The sequence below is a fragment of the Drosophila melanogaster genome, chromosome 2R (assembly GCF_000001215.4).
Source record: "Drosophila melanogaster chromosome 2R".
Lineage (NCBI taxonomy): Eukaryota > Metazoa > Arthropoda > Insecta > Diptera > Drosophilidae > Drosophila > Drosophila melanogaster.
This window is the reverse complement of record NT_033778.4, coordinates 5,305,069-5,329,585: the sequence shown is the minus strand read 5'-3', so window position 1 is coordinate 5,329,585 and position 24,517 is coordinate 5,305,069. Positions and strand designations below refer to the sequence as shown.

The 24,517-nt window shown below is 37.5% G+C and overlaps 1 protein-coding gene across 3 annotated transcripts, besides 26 other annotated features; it reads right to left on the bottom strand.

The window, feature by feature from the left end:
- Nucleotides 1-30: 30 nt before the first annotated feature.
- On the bottom strand, nucleotides 31-22,298 carry sxc (super sex combs). 3 transcript variants are annotated; one of them, NM_165426.2, is made up of 10 exons: nucleotides 22,234-22,298; nucleotides 21,934-22,172; nucleotides 13,107-13,317; nucleotides 9,395-9,578; nucleotides 9,270-9,338; nucleotides 8,971-9,167; nucleotides 3,587-3,782; nucleotides 1,795-3,523; nucleotides 1,558-1,738; nucleotides 91-576 (listed from the first exon to the last, which is right to left on the bottom strand). In NM_165426.2, exons 2-10 carry the CDS (start codon nucleotides 22,085-22,087, stop codon nucleotides 318-320), a joined length of 3,180 nt encoding a protein of 1,059 aa, NP_724406.1. In that variant the 5' UTR covers nucleotides 22,088-22,172; nucleotides 22,234-22,298; the 3' UTR covers nucleotides 91-317. The 3 variants fall into 3 exon arrangements, with proteins under 3 accessions (NP_724407.1, NP_724406.1, NP_523620.1); NM_078896.3 differs by having other exon boundaries at nucleotides 21,934-22,113; NM_165427.2 differs by having other exon boundaries at nucleotides 31-576; nucleotides 21,934-22,298.
- Nucleotides 1,166-1,491: a mobile genetic element.
- Nucleotides 4,787-4,933: a mobile genetic element.
- Nucleotides 5,017-5,194: a mobile genetic element.
- Nucleotides 5,262-5,367: a mobile genetic element.
- Nucleotides 5,401-5,676: a mobile genetic element.
- Nucleotides 5,831-5,958: a mobile genetic element.
- Nucleotides 6,068-6,123: a mobile genetic element.
- Nucleotides 6,868-6,962: a mobile genetic element.
- Nucleotides 8,484-8,552: a mobile genetic element.
- Nucleotides 8,574-8,673: a mobile genetic element.
- Nucleotides 9,631-9,706: a mobile genetic element.
- Nucleotides 9,754-9,870: a mobile genetic element.
- Nucleotides 10,280-12,482: a mobile genetic element.
- Nucleotides 10,485-10,653: a mobile genetic element.
- Nucleotides 12,493-12,549: a mobile genetic element.
- Nucleotides 12,550-12,733: a mobile genetic element.
- Nucleotides 13,483-13,845: a mobile genetic element.
- Nucleotides 13,868-14,162: a mobile genetic element.
- Nucleotides 14,312-16,443: a mobile genetic element.
- Nucleotides 17,704-17,981: a mobile genetic element.
- Nucleotides 18,089-20,472: a mobile genetic element.
- Nucleotides 18,973-20,420: a mobile genetic element.
- A 118-nt stretch (nucleotides 22,299-22,416) lies between the features above and the next one.
- Nucleotides 22,417-22,832: a mobile genetic element.
- A 47-nt stretch (nucleotides 22,833-22,879) lies between these two features.
- Nucleotides 22,880-23,107: a mobile genetic element.
- A 6-nt stretch (nucleotides 23,108-23,113) lies between these two features.
- Nucleotides 23,114-23,353: a mobile genetic element.
- Nucleotides 23,354-24,350: 997 nt separating this feature from the next.
- Nucleotides 24,351-24,517: part of a mobile genetic element that runs on past the window's edge.

The following is a 24,517-nucleotide window of genomic DNA, read 5'->3' as shown; positions in this document are numbered from 1 at the left end:
ATATCTATACGACTATTCAACATTTTTTTTAATTTTTCTTTTATATTCTGAAATAAATTTGTCAGTAACAATATTCCGTGCCATATTTATATTTTTATATGTCCTTCTTATTATATATCGTATAACTTTATTCATAAAAAGTAACATCTTATTAATAATTTTTAAACGAAATAGGGTATGCAGTTTTGCTTTATACATAGAAGTATTAGTCATATGTGTTACATACGAGCTACTTAAAATGTTGCTTTTTATATTAAAATTATATGAATATCTCTTGATTCCCATGTCCAAATCGCAATTGACATTATAAACGTTTTTTATACTGCTGAAATGTGGTCCGGAAGTTCTCCATTTTCGTATTTTTCCCACATTCGTAGAAACAATTTTTCTAATCCTTTGGCATACTGTGAGCAATCAAAGAGAGGACTCTCTACGCGGGCTTTCCATACTTTTGCCCGTAAGGCTTTCAAATATTCTTTTTTTGTTCCCAGGCGTATAGCAATATTTTGATATTCTTCTCTTGTACGCGCTATTAACTCTGGACATCCAAGGGTAGCCAGCTGAGAGGCAGCCACTCTGAAACGAAAAGAAATGCATTCAAATAATATACGTTTATATTTAAACCAAAATTTGGAATAGCTTAAGAAAACATAATGAAATAGGTGTCTTTTTGTGTTCTTCTTTATTCTTTACTGTTGTAATTTAATTTGATTAGGTAAATTTTATTGTTTTATGGTTTTAATTAATTGCATGTGCAAAATGCCTTGCCACATAATTCTATACAAACATTTGGGTTTCGCTTCCATTTCCTTAGGTATATTGAAAAATGTTTTAAAAATTATATATTACTAAACACATATGTTTATTTTATATCTTTAAAACGGTATAATAATGTATAATTTTGATTTCTTAATACAAATTTCGGTGTTTTATTGTGCAATTAATAGAAACATTTGTGGGCAGTTATACTATGCAAAATAAATACAAATAATACACAAAAAAAACACAGAACAATGAAATTTAAACTATTGTGACTAAGAATGAATTTGCAATTTTCAAAAGCAAACTTTAGTTGTGTAGGTCACTATTTATATTTTAGTAGGTGCGAACAACATAATAATGCGGTTTAAGCAACCAGTGAAATATTAATAATCTTTCGACAAAGATCGATAGAACTTTACAAGAGTAATACAAATATGAAAAGATTTTGAAAAAGTGTGGGCGTGCAAATTTTTGGCAGTTTGTAGGCGTTGAAAAAAATTAAAAGCGTCGAATAAAATTTACAAAACTAATAAAAATATCAAAACATCTCTAGAATCTGAATGGGAAATCTCAACCTCTAGTTCCTGAGATCTTGACGTTCATACGGACGGACAGACAGACGGCTCGGCTATTGATCCTGATCAAGAATATTATACTTCATATGGTCGGAAACGCTTCCCTCTACCTTTCACATAATTCTCAAAGAGCCTTTTTACGAGTAACGGGTATTAAAATGATAGGTATAGGGGTATTGGGGTGATAGAAAATCTTTTGTAGAGAATTCCATGAACATACCGTGAGGCTAACGTCTCTCCTGGCAAAGTTACGACAGGGGTACCCGTCCACAAAACGTCCATAGATGTTGTATGCCCATTGCATAAAGGAGTATCAAGACATATATCAGCTAATTGACCCCGTCGTACGTGCTCTTCTTTTGCCGCAACATTGGAAAATATTACTCTATCAGGAGATATTCCTAGAAATAAGATATGTTTTATTTTTATATCATTAATTGAAAAAAATTATATTTACCAAAGTCACTGACGGTTTTTTTAATATTTTGCTCACCAACTGCTGGAAACCTTAATAACCACAAAACTGACTTAGGCACATTTTTTAAAATTTCTACCCATGACTCGAGGGTTTGTGGATCGATTTTGTATAGCTGATTAAAATTGCAATACACAACAGCGTCATCTGGTAACATATATTGACGTCGAGTAGTTATTACAATATTTTGTGGTACCTCTTCACCAGTAGCGGCCTTGTTGTTAGTTTGGGTAGTGGCCAATCCGTTTTGAACTACAACGCCATTTAAAGATGTTTGCACTTGACCAGTGGCTATCATTGATACTATTTGTGTTGTATTTGGTAACTCCGCAACTTTATGAGTTATCTCGACTGGTTTTTGTGCGTTAACAACTTCTTTTATCTCCTTTACATCTGTGTTTTCAACAAGGGGAGATAAATCTGTTGCATTTATAACCGTTACATTGTCAACAACGGAAGATTGTTGTTTGTCACAGACAATTATTCGTTCCTTTAAATGTGGAAACATTTGCTTATGATCACCTATAAAATATGTGTGCGGCATATATGACAATTTTTCACTATATTGGTAAGCCAATTCTAATGGACTAGTTACAGAATCCGTAATAATGTAATCCATAAAACTAGCCCCACTAGTACCTGGATAGCCTAACCACATTACTTGAATAGGAGCAGGGCGAAGAGCAAATATTTCATTTCTTGCACCCTTTGTGTAGCCATTCATATTAACCAAAATATGTATACCGTCATTAAATATCTTGTCCGCTGCCTTGCCATTACAAGGGATCTGAGAAAGATCCACAAAGTTTTCAGACTCTCGACTGATTTTGTGTCGAAATGTTGTACCATCATCTGGACTTAAGGCATAGCAAAAGATTTCCACTTTTGAACGATCATGAAGACCTGGCACAGATTGCATTAAATGCGAGGTAGGATGATTCCCGAAGTCCGAGCTAAGATAACCTATTCGAAGCCTTCCTTTTGTAGGCAACTTCTTTAAGAAATTATAAGGTTTTTTATGAAGCACGTGAACTTTTTCTAAACACAAATTAGCGTGTCGCGCTGCAATTGCTTTCCGACAATCATGTGTCAACGGATAAAGCATCGAGTGGTGTGGATGCACGGATGGTAAACGGTTTTTTTCAAGCTGCTCAGTGACAATGCTAACCAGTTTTTTCATGCGAATATCGTAGTCAGTCCAATCACAAACAATTTGCAAGCAATGAGCCAAATTGCAGTATGCATCAGGAAAATCAGGTTTTAACTTTAGAGCCGTTCGGTAAGACTGAATCGCTTCAGGAATATTTCCGGAATCTTTGTGTATGCTTGCCAAATTACTATGCGCATCAGCAAATGCTGGGTTAATTTGAATTGCTCTCGTGTAGCATTGCAATGCCCCGCTGACATCTTGCAATTCTTTAAGAGTATTCCCCATGTTTGAATATGCATCAGCAAATGTGGGTTGAATTCTAATAGCTTCCTTATAATGCATTAACGCTTCCTTTAATTTGCCTTGCTGTTGCAAAACAGATGCCAAATTTGAATGAGCAGCAGCAAAATCGGGGAAAACTTCCAAAGCTTTTAAATAAAGTCGCGTAGCTTCTTCAATATACCCCTGCTCTCTCTTTATGTTAGCTAAATTATTAAGGGAATCTGCATGATTTGAACATAGTCTTAGTGCAGTGTTATAGCAGTCCTCAGCTTCTTTAACCTATAAAGATTACTTAGTTAGTGCACAATAAAAACATAAATAATACAAAATAATAAAACATACCTGCCCCTTTTCTTTGAGAGCGTTTGCAAGATTGCAGTACGCATCGGGGAAATTTGGTTGCAGTTCTATTGCCCTCCTATATGTATCGATAGCTAAATCAATAAGACCTTGTTCATAGTAAACGCATGCCAAATTGCCATGAACTACAGCATTATTCGGAGATAGATTTAATGCACGTAAATAGGCGGCCACAGCTCTAAAAAGTATTAAATATTTTAAAATGTGTGAAGGGTTAGTTTCAAAAATAAGTTCTTAAAAATGTTTTAAAAATGTATAGTAATTATACTCGATTGCCAATAATAATATGCTCATATAAATTTAAACGTACCTTTTCCATAAAACCTTTAACTGGAAAATAATTGAAAAGGTAGTTCTGACGTTGCTTGTACATTTCAACTTATTTGTATATTTTTCATCCGAACAGCATATTTTAATTACTGTATAAACCATCACGGATTGATACTCCATTTAAGTAGAAAACTTATTTCGATTAGTTAGTATTAAATGTTTGCAATACAAAAAATGTATACAAATTGTCTGCCGACAAAGAAAATATTTATATTAACATATATAAGAACACGCGTCCAATATTATTTTCGTTTAATATTCTTTTGAAAAAAATATGCATGTGTATATACAACACACATAAGCACGGATACAACGAAATAGATTTATGTGACGTAAATAAACGCAAATGTTTTCACACTGTTTATCAACTGAATAGGTTAGGTTAAATAGCTTTCATCTTCGAAAACGAAAATTAAAAGTAAAATCATATTCAAATTTTTAATTCGAACACTTTTCAAGGCCAGATTTCCATGTTTTTATCTTGTCCGATTTTTATATAAATATATTTTGAAATTCTTAAATATTATAATAAAAAATAACGTTATAGTCCAATTTCCCAACTACAATATACCCGTCAGGCTGTAAAAGTTTTTAGCAGTTGGACAATATTCTGAATAATACTTGCGTTCCTTTAGTTTACGACCGTTCATCCGTCCGATATATCGGGAACTATAAATTCTGAAGAGTTCAAATTAACCATGCCGATTCTAAAGACTTCATTTTTTCATTCTATCATTTATCTCCGCAATTTTTTTGATATGCCAGAAACATTTTTGGCCCGTCCACTGTAACATCCAAAGGGCTCCCAAAACTTTCGTGTCGAAAACTCTCACTATCTTTGTAAGGGGTACCGAAAAGTATGTAACAGGCAAAAGGTAGGGTTCCCGATCATATAAAATATATAAAGTCTTGATCAGGATCAATAGCCGAGCCGTCTGTCTGTCCGTCCGTATGAACGTCAAGATCTCAGGAACTAGAGGTTGAGATTTACCATTCAGATTCTAGAGATGTTTTGATATTTTTATTAGTCTTGTAATAATAATAATCTTGTAATAACCCGTTACTCGTAGAGTATAAGGGTATACTAGATTCGTTAAAAAGTCTGTAACAGGCAGAGGGGAGCGTTTCTGACCATATAAAGTATTTATATTCTTGATCAGGATCAATAGCCGAGTCGATCTGGCCATGTCGGTCTGTCCGTATGAACGTCGAGACCTCAGGAAATATAAAAGCTAGAAGGTTGAGATTCACCACACAGAGCGTGCCAAAAAATTGTTTGGCAAATCGATAGAAATGAAATAGAAAGACTAGTAAAATTATAAAAAACAAGAGAGAATGCTATGGTCGAGTTCTCCGACTATCAGATACCAGTTTCTCAGCTAGTGTGAAGGCGAAGGCAAAATTTCATAATTTTTCTGGGATATCGGTAGATATTGGGGAATAAAATGAAAAAAAAAAAATTAAAAATTGTTCCAAAATGTGGGTGTGAACGGTTCGGTGGCTTTCGGGCGTTATAGTGGGCGTGGCAAAAAGTTTTTTTTGGCAAATCGATAGAAATTATAAAAAAAAATATAACATTTTGCAAAAGTGCTTAAGGGCGTTAGAGTGGGCTTGGCTTTTTTTTTCAAATTGATAGCTATTTACAAGACTAATATACAAATATGAAAAAATATAATATATCGTTTCTTTTTGCCTGTTACATACTTTTCAACGAATCTTTAACTCTACGAGTAACGGGTATAAAAAGAGGCATGAATATACTGACAGCATTTATAGGCTGGTAGACCATTATATCAATAAATATTATCAAGTCAAGTAAATCAAGTGAGTTTCCCTCTTCGATAAAACGTTTCGCTGTCAAAAATATATTGGTTAGGAAAAAGAAAAGTGAAAGTCTGCTCTTAGGGAAAGTGGTCATTGGTAGGGGTAAGGCATTCGGCGAGCTCGATTAGACCAGTGTTTAGCTAGCAAATTTCTAATCCTTTCTTTATGCTGAAACTATCCTTTTCTGAATATACTATTTGTAGCTACGAGCTACAGATTCTCTTATCTTTCACCAACTTATTCCCTTACACATTACACCTATTTTTCGGTTCCTTAAAAATAAAAAAATCTATAAGCTCTAAATCATCTTGCGGCCCATTGTCCAGCACAGGGTTCAGTTATGTTCCTCCAACTTTGGCCGCAGCGAAGAAGAACCAAATCTCGAATGCCTAATATAGAGGCAAATATCCAATATACCCAATCATATTCTCTAGACTCGTAATTTTAGGTAATTTACTTAATTGCCACATTGATATAACATGATAACATATGAATTTTTCACAATCCTTTAAGTTTTTATGAGGAATTAGGCGTATAATAGATGTTTCTTTTGGTTAAATACGAAAGTGTTTACTGCGGCTGGCAAAACAATATTATTTGAAAAAAAAATTCATTTTTTCCAAACTTAAGGGACCAGTTCCTTGAAACTCATACAGATTTTTTTCGTAAATTGTACTCTTTCAATGATTTTGGGCCCCTTTTAATCTAAATTAATAAAGATCTCATTTGTGACACATTTAATAATACGTTTTTTTTTGCATTTTACTTTCGTGCTTCCCATTTTTTATTTCAGCAGCATTAATAAAAGCATTTTGAAATAAAACAAAAGTAATTAGTTCAACAATTGCATAGAGATAGCGAGTTACCCGAATATCAGTTACTCACCTAAAGCCAATGGAACAAACATTTCATAAATTGTATTGGATATCATTGATATTTGGAAAAGAAATTTGAAAAAATTTAAAAATTGTTCAAAGCTGTGGGCCGATTTGAAGGTGCAAGGAGGGGCGTGGCCAAAGTGTTTTTGGCATACCAACTGAAATTGGCAAGACAAGGAACAACGTATGGGTCAACAAGCATGCGCTGCGTTTATGCCTCTATGCTTAATCTCATGAGATCTCGACGTTCATACAGACGGACATGGCCAAATCTACTCGGACATTGATCCTGATTAATGTCAATCTATATATGTGCTTTATATGGTGGGTTTCAACAACATTCAACAGCGTCTTGGACAACCTCACCTGCGATTTTCGAGCACGCATCACCGTCGTGGGACTTTAACGTGTGGGCCGCGCTGTGCTGTTGTCAATGCACCCGAAGGAGACATTCAACAAATGTTTAAGCGAGGGAAAGATTCCCGACAGATTGAAGCACCAGACACCACTACCCCATCTGCCAGGCTGTCCATCTGGCTGCTGGACACGATTGGCACGGTCTTCGATAAGATGATCGCGCCGAGTCTCGAAGAAAGTCCCCTCCAAACCATTACGGATTCCGGAAAGGCTTGTCGACGCTGGACGCGATCACCACAGCACGGATGTCGGACGTTGGTCGTAAGCAGCTACTTCAGCAATCGGGTGCTCGTCCTTGACTCGACACAGAGTTCGGATAACGGCCAGAGTGCCACAAGGCTCTGTCCTTGGACCGCTGTTCGGGAGCACCATGTACAATGGTGCTCTAAAGCTTGCTCTTCCGGAGAGCACCGAGATCGTGGCGCTGACAGTGGTCACAATTGAGTTTTCGGCCGCCGCCGAAGAATCAGCAAACACAGCGGTCAAGGCTGTCGAAGCATTGCTAGCTGTGGCCGGCGTGGAGTTGTGGAGTTGCCTCTAGTCTCGAGCAGGAAGCTCGTGAAAGCAGCACGCATCAAGGTTGGGTTGGTTGACATTACAGTGACGTCGCAACGCTCGATAAAAGAACTCGGAGTCATTCTCGACACGCGCCTTTCGTTCAGAGAACACTTCGAGTACGCCCACAAACAGGCCAGCGCTACTGCTGGGTCTCAGTCGTGAATTCTTCTAAACATAAGAGGACCAAAGTAAAACACTCGGAAGTTGTTGACGGGCGTTGTAACAGCCTATGCAGCTTCAGTATGGGCCGAAGCTTTTGCGACCAAGTCGTACACGCCACCAACCGACTATCAGCGGTGAGGCGGCATGTGCCCTTCGCACAATATCGGACGATGCCGCCATGGTCATCGCTAGCCTGGTTCCTCTTGGAGAACTAGTTCGGGAAGCCAAGGAGCTTCATCCACAAAGAACAGCGCCCCAAAACGCAAGATCAGAAACAAAATAGTACGCCAGAAGTCGAAGCCTAGCCAACTGACAAACCGGGTGGGAAAACTTTTCCCGAGGACGCTGGACCCACGGCTGCTTTTGGGGCTACCTTAAGCGCTACGGGTATGGCACATACGACGGCTGTACGGACTGCGGCGAAGGGATAGTACAGAATGCCTATCACGTCATTTTTAAGTATCATGGTTTTCACCACGAGCGGCTAGCGCTGGAGGAGCTTAACTCCCGAATTTTTGGAACCCCTAGTGGTGGATACCACGAGGACATGTAAGGCAGCTTCTAAATACGCAGCGTTCTTCATGAAGACAGGACCGCTAGAATCGGGTCCCTTATTCGGTTTCCACATCTCCACAGTTACGAAGTTATATTATGTATGTTAATAAAAAATAAAAACAAGAGGAAATGCTATAGTCGAGTTCCCCGACTATCGACTATCAGATACCCCTTACTCAGCTAGTGTGAATGCGAAATTTCATAATTTTTCTGGGATATCGATATTGGGTAAACAAATGAGAAAATATGTAAACATTTTTCAAAAGTGTGAGCGTGGCCGGTTTGGTGGCTTTAGGGTGGAGTAAAAAGTTATTTGGCAAATCGATAGAAATTTACACGACTAATAACGACTGAATAATTGATCCTGATCAAGAATATATACACATTATATAGTCGGAAACGCTTTCTTCTGTATGTTACATACTTTTCTATGAATATAGTAGAACGATCAAAGTCAAGATGTAGAGCGACAAGAGATCTTTAATCTTTAAAAAGCCACACCTAAGTATTCAAAGATCAGCAATACAGCGTAAAATAAAATCCTTGGTGTTACCATACAATACTCTGCCGTGATCCTTAGGTTATATCACTGGCATAATATACATTTAGTGGGTAAAACCTAAATGTAAGAAACGGTCTTACCTATCAAATATTCGTGCCTCCTTAAGAACGTTTCCCAAATTTATGTATGCATCCAAAAAATTGGGATCAAGAGTCACAGCTTTTTCAAAGTGATGTATAGCCAACCAAATTTCTCCCTGAGCGTTAAACACACATCCTAGGTTACTCCATGCAACTGCAAAGCCAGGACATGTTTCAATTGCCTTTAGGTAACAAGCCTAAAAATATAATATGAGAAATAATGTTATTTATTTTATGATTATTAGAATATTGTTTGTTTGGGCTTGTAACTAATTTAATGTATTTTGCTCTATACATACCTTGGCTTCTTCCAAACGACCGAGAGCCTTAAGAAGATTTCCCAGATCGCTGCGCACACAATACAGATCCTACAAATGTGTACAATAAAGCTTATATTTGTATAGATATTTAAATAAAACCTTACAGGATTATATTGTAACGCTGTAATATAAGCTTGAACGGCAGACTCCATGTCACGAGCAGCAACTAATGCAGCAGCCAAATTAATGTATCCATCAATAAAATCTGGTTTTAGACGTACAGCTCTGCGATAGTTGTCTAAAGCTTCTTGTAACTGTCCACGCTCTTTAAAAACATTTCCTAAATTACTAAAAAAAAGATTTTTGTAAATTACTTGTCGGTGGAAAATAATGTTCTATGATTTTAATTTTTTCTCATTTTATTCTGCAATATCTATCGATATCAAAGAAAACTTAATAAATTTCGCGTCCACATTTCCACTAGCTTTCCATGTGTTTTATGTTTCTCTTTAAAAAAGTTCCAAACAGCAAACTGTGGTAACGATTATTGGTCGCAATGGCTGATTTTTCTTAATTTTTTCGTAATATTGAACTTGTCGCCATGTTAATAAGAGGCTGATAGATGATTTTCAAGCGGAGATGTCTACTTCCGTTAGATTAGATGGTGAAAATGTGTCCACAGCGTTGGTCGGTGCATTCAGCAACGACTTCGTTGTGTGTAGGATAATTGTAGGAATCCTTCCCGACTTCATTGTTAATTGAGAAGGGGGGTTTAACAAAAGGGGTTTATACTTTGAACTTAACATTATAAATATTCAAGTCGTTTTATCTACTGCCACAAATGCAATATGCTTACTTACTTAGAGCGATGTAAAAACGAAACATTCAAATTAATGATAGCATTCATAGACTCATTTGAAAAATATACTAACCAAGATTCCATTGCCTCATTTCGGTGCTAATAAATATCAAAAAACTTAGATATCTTATATTTCCAAGTCCCTGCTTTGGGTAACTTTTTTTGTGTGATCAGATTCGGAAGTCGAGCATTAAACATTAACTTTCAAATATTGATTGACTTTGCGGTTTATATTTTATTGTGTGCATTTTATTCCACTTTCGTGTATTATTTCGACACTGTCTCTTAATTTGATCTTCCATTCTCGGCATTAGCTTTGGAGCCGACTTAAGAACCCTTTACCACATCGTTGCTGGACAAGGCAGCAACTTTGTTCAATGCTTTCGAGGCGGCGGCCCATGGGCTAAACGGCTTGAGTATTTACATATTCAGCTCCTCATGAGCAATTCATTCCGACAGTATAGGAGTTCTAAAGGTTCAACAAATCACGCTCGCTGAACGCGACCGTGAGAAGACATCGTTCTCAGTGAACGGAGGGAAGTATGAGTTCCGAAAACTTCCATTAGATTGATTAGATTGATAGATTAAATTCTAAAGAGCCTATATGATGCAAACATGAGGATATCGGCAGAAAATTCGCGTTTTTTTTAAAGGGTTACTAGGGTTCATCGTCATCAACAATGGTGAGGCGACTTTACATCGACGAACATCTTTACCGACCCCTCACATTTGCGGTATCGGAATACAATCCGAACGCCAAGATAAAGAGATGGAAAACACGCATCGATGTCCTGCACGTGAATTTTCTACAAGCCCGTCTACAAGCATCGCTGCCGATGCCATCTCGAGACAACAACTCAAATTTGTTAGAGACCAGGAACCAGAGTCGTGCGCGGCCACCGTACTGTGAACTGCATCCAAAACCAGATCATTTTAGAAGAGGCGCGATCCGCTTGAAAACATTTATACTGTTTTGAAATAAGAGGCGGTACTCAATAAACTTCCCATGCAAACAAACTTTGCTTGAGGAACTCGCCAATATCTTTATTGCTAAAAGTATAAATGCATTCCACTGTGACCTTCACACGGCGGCACTAATCCCGGACAACGTGGTTCGAAAATTTCCAGCCACAAAATTTTGGCATTGTAAAAATACCGACATCTTCGCGGTCGAGGAAAGAAAATAAATTCTCACCGCTGAGCACAACAGAGCTCACAGGTCGGCTCAGGAAAACGTTAAGCAGGTTATCTCGGAGAAATACTTTCCAAACACGACCAAGTTGGCGAGCGAAATAGCAGCCAATTGCAAAACTTGCGCCAAATCGAAGTATGACAGACATCCGAGGAAAAAGGAGCTCGGTGAAACGCCAATCCCGACTCATGTAGGAAAAATATTGCATATCGATATTTTCTCAACGAATAAAAAGTACTTTCTCACCTGTATTGACAAGTTTTCTAAATTCGCTATGATACAGCCGGTTCCGTCTAGAACCATAGAGGATCTAAAAGCTCCCCTGCTACAACTTCTAAATGTTTTTTCCAAAGCAAAAACCATCTACTGCGACAATAAACCGTCATTGAAACCGCACACAAATGAAGCCATGCTGGAAAACCATTTCGGCGTCAGCATTTCGAATGGACCACCCCTCCATAGCGTCTCCAACGGACAAGAGAAACGCTTCCATAGCACGTTGATCGAACTTGCTAGATGCCTAAAAATAGAGAAAGGCATAAGTTACACAGAAGAGTTTATCTTGCTGGCCACTGCCAGATATAACAAATCTATCCATTCCGTCATTAACAAGAAAACGGACGAGGTTGTGCGGGCAGATACGCACGATCCACAAAATAACGTTCATGTTAGTCCAAACGTAGTCAAAAAGAGGGCACCGGGAGTATCTAGATAACCTATCCTTAATATATATCACAATGAAGCACGAAATCTTGAGTCTCAAGAAATTCGAGGAAATGACTACTAAGTAAGCCAAATGGCACTTATTGCGGAAGAAATTTGGTGCGCTCTTGTCTTCATCGGCATAACTTCCCAGAGAGCCACTAGAGCCAAAAGATTCGCGGCTCAACTAAAGGAAGTGATTGCCCACATAGGGTCGACCGAGGGCGGACTTAATCATGAGGGAGGAGTAGTTAACTAAGTTAACCGGACCGATCGTCCGTACATCAGCACCGTTCAAATTCCTGACCAAGCCGGAAGTTCTCAGATAGCCATCAAAGCTCTGCATAGCTTTTAAGTCAGTTCCTTCTTGACATTAAAAAAGAGCATCACTCAATTTCAAAGAATACTCCGGCAACATTTTTTATTGTACCAATTGACTGAGTCCCTAGGCCAGCAATTTAGAAGGACAGTTACCCTTTCAACATAATCTTCCTATCTCAACATAGGAGCATCGGCTACCCGACCACATACCAGTGACTGCAGCGAGGGATCCTCCCCTGTAGTACTAGTACATTTAATATATTTATATATTCTTGATCAGGATCAATAGCCGAGTCGATCTGGCCATGTCCGTTTGTCCGTATGAACGTCGAGTTCCCAGGAACTGTAAAAGCTAGAAGTTTGCACTTCAGCACACAGATTTTAAAGGCATAGACGCAGCGCATGTTGCTACGCCCACTCTAAAGCCCAAACTTGAAATTAAGAGAAAACAGAGAAGGTATATAGAAGTATAGAGAAGTTATATAAAAGTTTATTCCTTTTATGTTTTCAAAAATTCGAAATGTATGCACCCAATATTATTGTACGAAAAAGTATTCCCATCTGGTACCACCGGTATGGTAGTTTTTGGTAAGTTGACAACACTAAAAGTTGGCTTTACTGCTCCGTTTTAACTATGTGCTCGATATTTGTCATCATACTAAAGGCATCCAACGAGTACATTTTATGCCAGCTTTCATAAAATCAGACTAAAGTTTTAAGTCGTTGGAACTGGGCGTGTGAACTATGTTATTCGTTTATAAAATAACAACTTCTATGATTCTTTTTGTGAAAAAGTACTTACCTATAAGCTTCTGCCAGCACAGGGTTTTGTTTTATTGCCAATGTTGAGAATTGCGCTGACTTATCAAGACGTCTGCACTGAAAGTGAATAGATGACAGCAACAACAAAACTCCAGTATTTGTACTGTCTTGACGCCATAATTGCATGCAATGCTTTTCCGCGCTTTCATAGTCAACAGCTTGGTATTCTCTATGGGCCAACTCGAGTAAACCTATATTAAAATATAAATTTAAGCATTATAGTTTTTGTACTACAGTACGTTTATATATATTCCTATGTATTTATACTCGTTACTCGTATAGTAAAAGGTATAGTAAAAGGGTATACTATATTCGTTAAAAAGTATATAGCAGGCAGAAGAAAGCGTTTCCGAGGACCGAGTGGATGCCAGGTCCGTCTGTCCGTATGAGCGTCGAGAAGCTAGAAGCATTCAGCAAGTTTGTTGGACCATGTTGCCACGCCCACTATAAAACTCGAAAGCCGCTCAAAACTGCCACGCCCATTTTTTGTAACCATTTCTCTAATTTTTTTTTTAAATTTTATTAGTTTTGTGAATTTTTATAGATTTGCCAAACATCTCTTTGCCACGCCCTAAGCCGCCGAACCGGTCACGCCCACACTTTGGAACAATTTGTAAATTTTTTCATCAAGAAAAATTTTAAAATTTCGCGTCCGCATTCACACTAGCTGAGTAACGGCTATCTGATAGTCATAGAACTTGACTACAGCATTCTCTCTTGTTTTTTTCTATGCTTTGGGCAATTTTTTTTTCCAAACTCATCTGAGCAGTTCCAATCTCCGGAGAGGGCAGAGAAGTAATAGCTAGTTAATATTGGCTTATCGTTTTCTGGGTTTGCAAAGGCATAAACTTGTTTACTGGGTTTAGTACGCAGAAACTTCTTATATGGGCTCATATTTTGTATGAGGGGGTTGGATGGCTGGGGTAAAGGATTTGAAGGCATCTTGTTTCCTGCTTGTCCTTTCTTATTTTCTTAATTTTAACCTAAATATTGCCCATTTGCGTGTATAGTCTATAACGATTTGTAACGTAACTATTTGTATATTTTCGTATGCTCAATTATACCTGTTACTCGTAGAGTAAAAGGGTATATTTGGTTCGTTGAGAAGTATGTAAAAGGCAGCAGGAAGAGTTCCCGAATATATATACATTTTGATCACGATCAAAAGACGAGTCGATCTGATTATTATTATTCGAGTTGTGGTAAGAGTATTAAAACCTTCTAAAGATATCACATACCGTCCGTAGGTGGCATGTAAGATTCATTATTCCTAGCGCAATTCTGCCTACGTACTAAAACAAAAATCTCCTTTCAGTACTTGCACGCTCACGATTGGTCCAAGTACAGATCCTTGGGGAACACCTGCCGAAGCCTCGATATCTATTTGGCCCAGCTTCCTTATCGTACCATAGGACACGGTACCCAAAGTTGCTGACAACTTCTATCCTCAGGTACCATACAGTTTATGGCTCCGAGGATTACGCCCCATCTGGCGGTGTTGAAGGCGTTCTTTACGTCCAGAGTCACTATTGCGTAGTATTCCTCCCTGCCTCCTAGCCATCTATCACCAGCAAGAGCGGTCTTGTCGATGTTACTCACGGCCAAAGGAGTGTCCAGGATACTCTTTCCCTTCCGAAAGCCATATTGCTGACTTCCTTCGTCACTGAGAGCATCGACGGCCTCTATTCGAGTATACAAGATATCTTCGGACAGTTTTCCAACTATATTTAGTAGGCATAGAGGGCGGTAGCTGTTTGCAGCATATGCTGATCCCTTGCATTTGTGCAGCAGAACTATTTTCTGGCTTTTCCACCTTATTGAAAAGATTCCGTCCAAAAGACATTGCTGTAAGGTGGTCCTGAAGATGTCAGGTCTACCGAACGCCAATGCTTTAACAACTGCACCAGGAATTCCATTTAGTCCAGCGGCTTTATTGGGTTTGATACGCTTGTCTACGGTTTTTTATACGACAGCGATTTGGCAGCCGCCATGCCACGCTTGAACTCTATGCGTTTCCTTCTGAAAGCCACCATGAGCTCCGCGTGGTGGGTACTGCCTCTGGCTCGTTTCGCCGTTCTCCTAGCCCTGAAGCAATCAGACCGTAGTTGGCTTAGGGTGGCACTCCACCAGTACACGTGTGGTTTGCGCCGTACCTTTTTCTTCCTTCTCATGGTTGCTTCGCAAGTTTTACCAAGCATATTCATGAGGTCAGCCGCCGAACTCTCTGCATCCCTATTTGGGATTACCAGGGAATTGATTTGATAAGCCAGCATTTTCCTCATCGATCTTCCTGGTATCCCATGCTTGATCGGCGTGCCCTCCGGAGAGACTAAAGGAAATCATAGCGCGGTCGCACAGCGTTACCAGCAATGATCCTTGGGCTTCGCCCTCTCGCATGGCCCACAAGCACCTCCACAAACTCCTCGAACTGGTCGGGGGCGTCGCTAGGCGGAGCATAGCAGCAGTACATATACACGTGTTTTACCTTCGCATATGCAATTGCCCGCATAGGTGATGCAGCCAGTTCCTGAACGTGGGGAGAGCTGCAACACTTGATAGCTGCTTTACCTGACTCGTCTAGGATCTTGGAGTATTGTCCCCAGTGACGTAAGGTTCGCTTAGGAGCATGATGTTTACATCGCGTTCCACCGCGATTGAGCGACCATGCAGCTGTGGAGCTCCTCTTCTTAGGCTTCACCTTGGTCCACTCTGCAGTCGTGCTAGCATTCTGGGAGACAGATTCATAGCTGCCTGGCTTGGACTCGTTTGCTCTGGATGTCGCCTTTCCTTCTCCCTTGCTACCAGTCGCTTGGTAGTTCGGCTTGGGCGCCTGAACTTTGGGAACTTGCTCCTTGGGCACCTGCGCATTGTGAGAAGCCTTTTTTGTAGGCTTTTCTACCTATGTCTGGGTAGCACTGCTCGTCAAGCGGTGCTCGCTAGTGGCCCCTTCATACAACTCTATCGCCCTGTTGTTAAGGGCTGAGAGTCCTTAGTCTCTCTTGTGACGTGCCTTTGAGTTTCAAATGCGGATAGCAGGATGTTTATCTTGCCAGTTATCCTGGTGAGTATGCACTTCAGGTTCTGGCTCTGGAGAGCCGTGGTCAGGTCCGAAGACCATCCCGCCTTTTGCGATGGCATGGTAGTGTAGTCCATCGTCTTCTGGCTTGCCGCGATAGTAGATGCTGTAGGAGCCAAGTTCTCCACCTGTACAGCCGCAATGCACTCCCTAGTTAACCTGAGGTAACTAGTTAGCCTGCTTGCTCACCCCTCGCTTCCGCCGGAACCGAGATTCCGTCTCCCTGAGTCGGGTTCCCGACGGGTTTCCCTTGTTTTTCTTTATATATTTCTTGTTTTACTGAATTATTCTTTTGTAAATTTGCTATGTACCAATCTTTTTAAATGTGATAACCCTGTAAATTTGTTTTTAGATATTGTTTAAATTAAAAATGCTTCATACACTGCGGGTAACCGGATTAGCGCCCCCTGCGCCGTTTCTTAAATCTATCGACGTTATTGTTTTTTGTTCACTGATATTCCCTCTCTCTTTGAGGATAAAAGAAGAACAGCTATCTTTTTAATTCTGCTTTGTTTTCCTTTCGGCGAAAAATTGGGCACGTATATTGCATCATGAGATTAGCGCCCCCAATGCAGTTTTGAATATTTTCCATAATTTGAAAGGTGAGACAACAAAATTATTTATGCTGTTAAATTGAAAAGTTTGCTTTCATTTTGCGAAAAAAGAGAAGAAAAATCTGAAATCATAGCTTTCTATCATAGCTTTCTTTTCGTAAAATTGCAGAAAAAAAGCGCATACATCGCAAAACTATAGCCAATTTTATTAAAAACAATTAAACTTATAGAAAACACTATAAAGGTGGCAATAACAGTGTCTTTAACGCGGCAGATCGCAGGTCCACATGTCAAATACCAATTCCCACAACTGCTCCGGCCAAATTCGAGAAAAAAATTAGGGTGATTAAGAAAGCTAAACATTTAAAACACGAAAAACCGAAAAAATATAGAAAGTTGCGAAAAAAATCACGACTAAGTTTTGCCGGAGCTCATATGACCTAGTCTAACGAGTGGCATTATGTTGTACTCTGGGACGAGAAACAAAGAAGGATCAAATAATTATTAATTTCCTTTAAAAATATTCTAATTTAAATATTTAAGTGCTAATCAACTAATTTTTTTTGAACTGAATCGAAAAACTTAAATTATTGTAGGGGGCGCTATCCTGATGAGCCAATTTTCACTTACCCATACCCATTATGGATTGTCTTTCTTTTTTATTTAAATAAAAATCTAAAAACAACAAATTTTACATTTATAGAATTGTTCAACTTTTAAGGGAAACAAATTTTCAAAGCTTTCGCTTGAACAGTTTTCTTAATATCTCACATGAAAAATTTTTGCTCAAGGAGCACTAACCTGGTGACGCACAGGAATTTAGATTATTAGGAGGATTTAGATCTTCAATGCACGTCTCGATAAGATGAAATACAGTTTAAGATCCTACGTTTTTTTACAAAGTTTGGATTTTGATTTTTTAAGCCTGTACCTAGTTACTAGGTAACTAATTTTAAAGGATGGACAAACGATAAAAACTAATTTGCAAGGATGGGAAAACGATAGACACTAATTTTAAAGGATGGTCAAACGATTAAAACTAATTTTAAAGAAATAAATTATTTTTAACAGTGGGCAAACGAAATATTTATTTCTAAGAGGTGGGCTTACGAAATAAGTTATATTCAAGCGAGGCAAACGAAAAAAAAAATTTAAAGTTTTTTAAAGGCGGACAAACGACAAAAACAAATATTGGTTGGGCAAATGTTTTTTTATAATATTTGGTAAAAAAATTTAATTAGAAAAAATTGAAAAGGTCAAATTTTTGATTTTTTAACATTTTTGATTTTGATGTTGAGCTCTTATGTACACATAAACTAACGGAGAACCTAATTTGGTGACGGCCAAAATTGCTCTCTGTCCGCTCGCTTACGATGAGAGCGTAAGCAATCTGAAAATAGAATTTGCTTGTTTGTGAGAGTTAAAACAAGAGACGAGAACGCGTATATGTGTGCGTGTTGTGCTAGAAGACGATTTTCGGGCCGAAATCAATTCTGATCAAAGAAACGAATTTACATATTTGGGGAGTTTTGGCCAATTTCGTAGCAATATGATGAAATTGCGCGCTGTTTAAAAATATCAAATTGGAATAAAACAAAAAAAACTGCAACTAAACAACTGAATCTAATGTGCATTTTAAATAATATAAATCGATCATTTACATAAATCATATTAAGTCGAAGGACTTAATAAATATACTAAATAATTAAGGCAAATGCAAAGGAAGTATGATAACTACTGTAATTTAAAACATAAATTTTCCAAAAAGAAGACATTAAATTGCTTACACAAGCACTCAACAATGCCTTATTAATTTTTCACACGTCGCAAGCTGAATACTCTAATGACAAATATTCTAATATAGTCATTTTTGAAATTTATTTTGTGACATTATGATTCGGCTATAACTATTTCTAAGCTATATTTAAATAATAATGACGTTAAGGCAAGCAAAACAAGAATTTTCCGCATGATGCCAATTGATCAAAAATAATATAGATATATAGATCAAAAATAATATATATATAAAAATAATATAGATCTATAATATAGATAGATAATATCTATGAACTTCTAAGGTGAAGGGCATATTTTGTCAAATTTACAATGCATGAGCATACGTGTGCACACATACAGTTGTCTGCTATCACTGTATGCGTAGAAAAGAGCTCTTTTGCTCTCGAACTAAAATTCGAGAGAGCCTGGAGCCACCTCTACACTATGGGGCATTTGGCCTGTTTTTTTTTACAAAAATTAATACCTCCTAAACTATTGGAGATATTTGGATGAATTTTTTTTTATGCGTTACACATGCCTCCAGGAATATTTTGAAAAAGTGGCCGTGCCCCAACTCCGCCCCAATTTTTTTTTTTTTTAATATATTATATTATAATTTTTTTTAATAATATATTTTTAAAGTTTATTTTTAATTTCAATATTGTATAATTCATAACCGTCTTCCTCTTCACAATCGGCAGAGTCTGAAGAATTTTTATCAGGTTCAAATTCGCAAGCTAACATTTGAATGACTTCTGGTGGAAGAGATAGTCGCTTATGTTTTCGCCTCTTTAAATTTATTGATGATATTATGGGATCCGTAGTATCCATTGCTCTGTAAAAGACATCTGCGAAGCTACTAATAGTTTTTGCTTTGGCTGGGTTCAACAAAAGAATTTTAAGTATGGCTGCAAGATCCCGCAGGCAGCACTTCCGTACAGCTTGAACCAAAAGACATTCGTTGTGATTCTGCGCCCTTACGAGTTCATCTGCTTGCTGTCTTCGGCCACTCAAATTTTTTAAATAATATGACGTTTTCGGGAGTCCAGCTAATTTCCTTTCCTTTTTATTTTTCTCCTTTACCTTCAGGACTAGGTGTTCTTCTAACCAATTTGAAAAACTTTCAAAAATTCATTTATTTTTCGATTGCATTTTCTCCAATTTCGCAAAAGATTGACTGAAATCATTCGTTATTAATATTATTCGTTAATCGTTCATTAAAGTCTAGCTTGCTATCAGAAATATGCCCACTGATAAAAGTGCAAATAGAATTTTCCTTTTGACGAACAACCTTTTGCTTGCGCCACACTTCCAGCAGGGCAGCATTGGAAATCGAGATATTGCTCCCTAAAAAATGAAATTTCTCAAGAAACCGCAAAAAACGCACATAGAGACTACCTGATATGAGTTAGAAATTGAACACACTACAACATGGATATAAACACTTACTGAACAAATTTGAACAAATTGTTGTAGCTCTATTCAAAGTTTAAAATTTTTTCAAACAACTACATGTTGACACCACTTGCTAAATGTACAAATTGTTAGAAATAGGCGCACACAATAAACAATATATTAATAACAACACATAATAAAAACCTAAAGATTGATTATCTATTTCAAATTATACTCTCCTTCTTCTTCTTTTTAAATTTTAACACTTTGAAAGTTAAGCTAAATTTTGCGCGCAAAGCAGCCACGTGATATATGCTCGCAACAGCCGACTTTAACAGCTGTTATTATAACGGTGCATTGTAAAATTAACTTTTGCGGGCTGTATCATAACAGTTTAACGTATTTCCAATGTATTAATACTAAAATACTTCAAATTTGCATACTTGTGAAAAACACATTATTGTAAAAAAAACAGGCCAAATGCCCCATAGTGCTCTAGAGCCACATCGAATGGCGTTACGCATCTTGTTATTCTGGTGTCTTTGGCCGTACCCTTTGGTCGAGTTCCGCAACAGATTTTTAAATCAATAAAACATAGCAAGGCAAATAATAAAATGAAAACAAAACTTATTTTTAAACTTCCTTCTTCACACTGAATATTATTTCGTGCAATTATCAGAGGAAGTAATCTGTATAAGCTTCATACTTTAGAGAAGGCAACTAGATACTATGCTCAAGAGATAATTCCTCAGGTACAGCAAGGAAAGATGATTGAGACACACACTGAGAACTGCAGACACATGCATATGTATGCAGATTGAAATACAGGTATAGATCATACACATCCAGATTCAGGACTACCCTAAAATGGGCCGAGTCAATGAGTTTTCAAGATCTCTCACTACGCAGTCAATGATATTCTAGAAATAATACAGTTTAAACAAATTAGACTAGTGTTAAGCACTTCAATTGGTGCAGATTAACCAACGGATATGCAGGGTAACGAACCCTTGAAATTTCAAAGGACACATCCGAAGTTGTCTGCTGTAGTTTGTTCGTACAGTTTAGAGGTTTCAAACCAATAAGGTATTTCAGCACCGGATTCTTAAATTTGTTATATAAAAAAAAAGCAATTTTCTAATCGTTTTAGAAAACAAAAAGGTGTTTTTTATGCCGCAGCTTATTTTGTGCAGTATGTTAATATTCAATAAATGGCCATTTTAAACCTAACAATTTTTTAATTTTAATATCCGAGATTGATCCAACTTCGCGGAGAAGCGGAAGCTTCTCCCTAAAAGAAAATACTGTATTGAATGAAGGCCGAAAAGCACCGAAGAACTTTTCAATGAATACCAAATAATATATGTACATATATGTAATATATGTTGTCAAAAATTTAAAAAAGGAAAAACGTGCAAGCTACAGCAGAACGAAAAAAAATTTAAGTGCAAAGTAAGCTTTAAGCCAGAAAAAAAAAAAATTACAATAAAAAATTTAATTTTAGATGGAGTGAGAGATAACATTATAGACGAGTTTCTCGACTACCAGATACCCCTTACAAGATACGGCTTTAATGAGGGATGCACATTTAGAATACGGAAATCGTCTGTTTTTTAACCATGTCAATAATTCTTTCAAAAATATTGCGTTTACATTTTTCTGGTATCTTTCATCGAAGCAATGCCAACATAAAAATTAATTTAACTACACGAAATAAGCTCAGACACTGAACACTGATTTTTATGTTGTGTGAATTTTTAGATGCGTACACCATATGCATCTCTTAATATGTTGTTAATATGAGACACATTAGACACATATCTATCTCGGGCCAGGCATAACCAATTGTTTGATTTATTGATTTTTCTTAATTTAATTGTGGTTGTCTTCGCTGTCAAACTTATTCATTTGCATTAATGTATAAAGTATTTAACTAGATGTATTCTTTAAAAAAATCAATTACAAACGTATGTACATACATATATAAATGTATGGTTATTTCTTACCGACTGATGAAAGAGATTGAATGTCATTTTGTTTTACGACTAGGTTACTGCCTGTTGAATTCGGATTTTGATCTAATAATATATGGGCCGCGGACGGCAGTTGATGGCTCTGTCCTTGAGACTGCATATTTATTCGTGTTTGTTCAACATGCATTAAAATCCAACGTTGATAACATGTGTCTAAAATCAATAAGCCACCCTTAAGTAAAGACACTGTGATGTTGTTTACATGATTAAACCTTTAAGAAAGAGAATATCAGTAAAATATCAATATGAATTGCATTAAGTTATAAAAGCAACCTGATTTAATTATTTTCAAACATCCACTCAGCTGTTAATACGATTTACAAGAGAAAATCAAATATTTACATACTCAAATATTGAACACTGTGAACAGCAACTTAATAGCTTATACCCTATTCTTACGGCGGCAAAAACCATATTAACATAATATCAATGTTATACCAATGATATACCACATATAATTTCAAATGAAGAGAGAATGGTATTGTCGAGTCAATCAGATAACCGTTAGTCAGCTCGTGAAAATGGGAACACGAAATTCATTCATCATTTTTCTGGGATATCGTTAAATACTGGGATATAAAATAAGAACAAAATTGTTTCAAATTGATCAAAAGTTCGGTCTTGACCGGTTTGGAAGGTGTAAGAAGGGCCGTGGCCGCGAATTAATAGAAATTGTATACAAAAATCAAAAAATTTCAAAACATTTTGAAATTGTTAGCGTTAGAGTGGTCATGGCAAAATGTTTTCTGGCAAATTCATAGAAATTTAAAAGAAAATAAAAATATGAAAGAATAATAAAACATTTTACATAAGTGTAGACGTGGCAGTTTTGTCCGGTATGTGTGCGTTGGATTGCACATGGCAACATGGGTTAACAAACTTGCGCGGCGCCTATGTCTCTAGAATCACATATCACATACAGTTTGTCAAGAAACTGTTTACACACTGTAAAATAAGTTGAATTTTTGACTTTAAAGCTAAAAATAAAGGGTTTTTTGCTTAATTAAACGCAATTTTTTTTATAAAATATAATCAAACAATATTTATTTTACTTATAAATCAAAAAACAAATTAAAAATATTAAATATACAAGAAAATAAACAACAAATTCCAAGTTTACACGCTTTTAAGACTGTCAAGAAACTCTCTTTATTACAGTTGCGGTAACAATAATAGCATCATAAGCACATTTCGTGTTTGTCCCAGCTTTTCTCTATTTTCTGACACTTTCTCATTATTTTACTCACTAAACTTAAATACTACAATGATTTTCAATCGAAATAAAAAAATTAGTAACAGATCTCATGGATATTTTAAAAATAATTGGTAAAACAAAAAAAAAACCTTCAAATTTAGGCGGTAACAAACATAGCACTGTTTCTCGTAGTTTGCTTGGGATGCGATCGGGTGTGGTACCGTTTTGGTTTTAAGACTCCTCTCAGCCGCTAGGATCTCGGGCTCCGTGACAGGCCGCAATTCGTCTCCGCTTGGCCCGATCTGGGAATTGGGAATGGCAGACCGAACAGGAACAGAACGTTAAAGATGTTTTCCAGAGCAGATGGATCGCTTTCTGCTGCGACGCAGACTTTCAGAAAGCATTCACGATTGCTGGCTCTAATCGTTTTCTTCGGTGAATTCTTTGTGACCTTGTATTCCGTATGGCATGCTTCCAGACGCGTGGTGCCACGAGCTCTTTGTACGAGTCTCGTTGCGCGTAGGCTGATGATGCGCTGCAAGGCAATATCCTCGCTCCACCAGAAAACCAGGGTGTGGTGCCTTCGGTTCGTTTTCCTCATTCGCATGCTTTGGCCGCAGGCCTCCTCCACCCTCGCTACTATTTTATCCGCTGCTGCGATCACAAGTTCGCCTCGTTGACCGTCAGGTAATGGAGAATGCCGGCGGACTCTTCTAGACTCATGGTGTTCTGTCGGTAGGCCTTAGGTTACTGCGTGTTAGCCCTGCTCTCGATTGCCTTTGTGCCTATTTCGACCTGGATCGCCTCGTGGTCACTGACTGTGACCACCTCCTTGATACCCCAACAGGAGAAGCGAGCGAATGGACTGCTTATGAACGTGAGGTCGATAATTAATCCTGCAACGGCACTGTTGAACGTCCAGCCTAGCGAATGTTTCGAGATTTAATTTGCCCTTGGGAGTTGTGTGTGGCGACCACACTAGAGCGGCCCACACGTTAAAGTCCCATCCGACCACGACGTTGCACCGTTCTCGAAAATCGCAGGTAAGTATAAGCAGTTGTATAATTATATATGAAAATGCATTGAGGCTTAAGAATTTTTCATTTGGAAATTATATATGCTTACAGTATTTGAATTATTTAAAATTATACTGCTAATGTTAATATTAAAAAATTCGTTATTCTTGAATATTTGTTATATTCGTAAATATTCTTTAAAAAATAACAGACAGAAGGGAGCGTTTCCGACCATATGAAGTATTTATATTCTTGATCAGGGACCAATAGCCGAGTCCGTATGAACGTCGAGATCTCAGGAACTATGAAAGCTAGATTGAAAGCTAGGTTAAGATTCAGCATACAG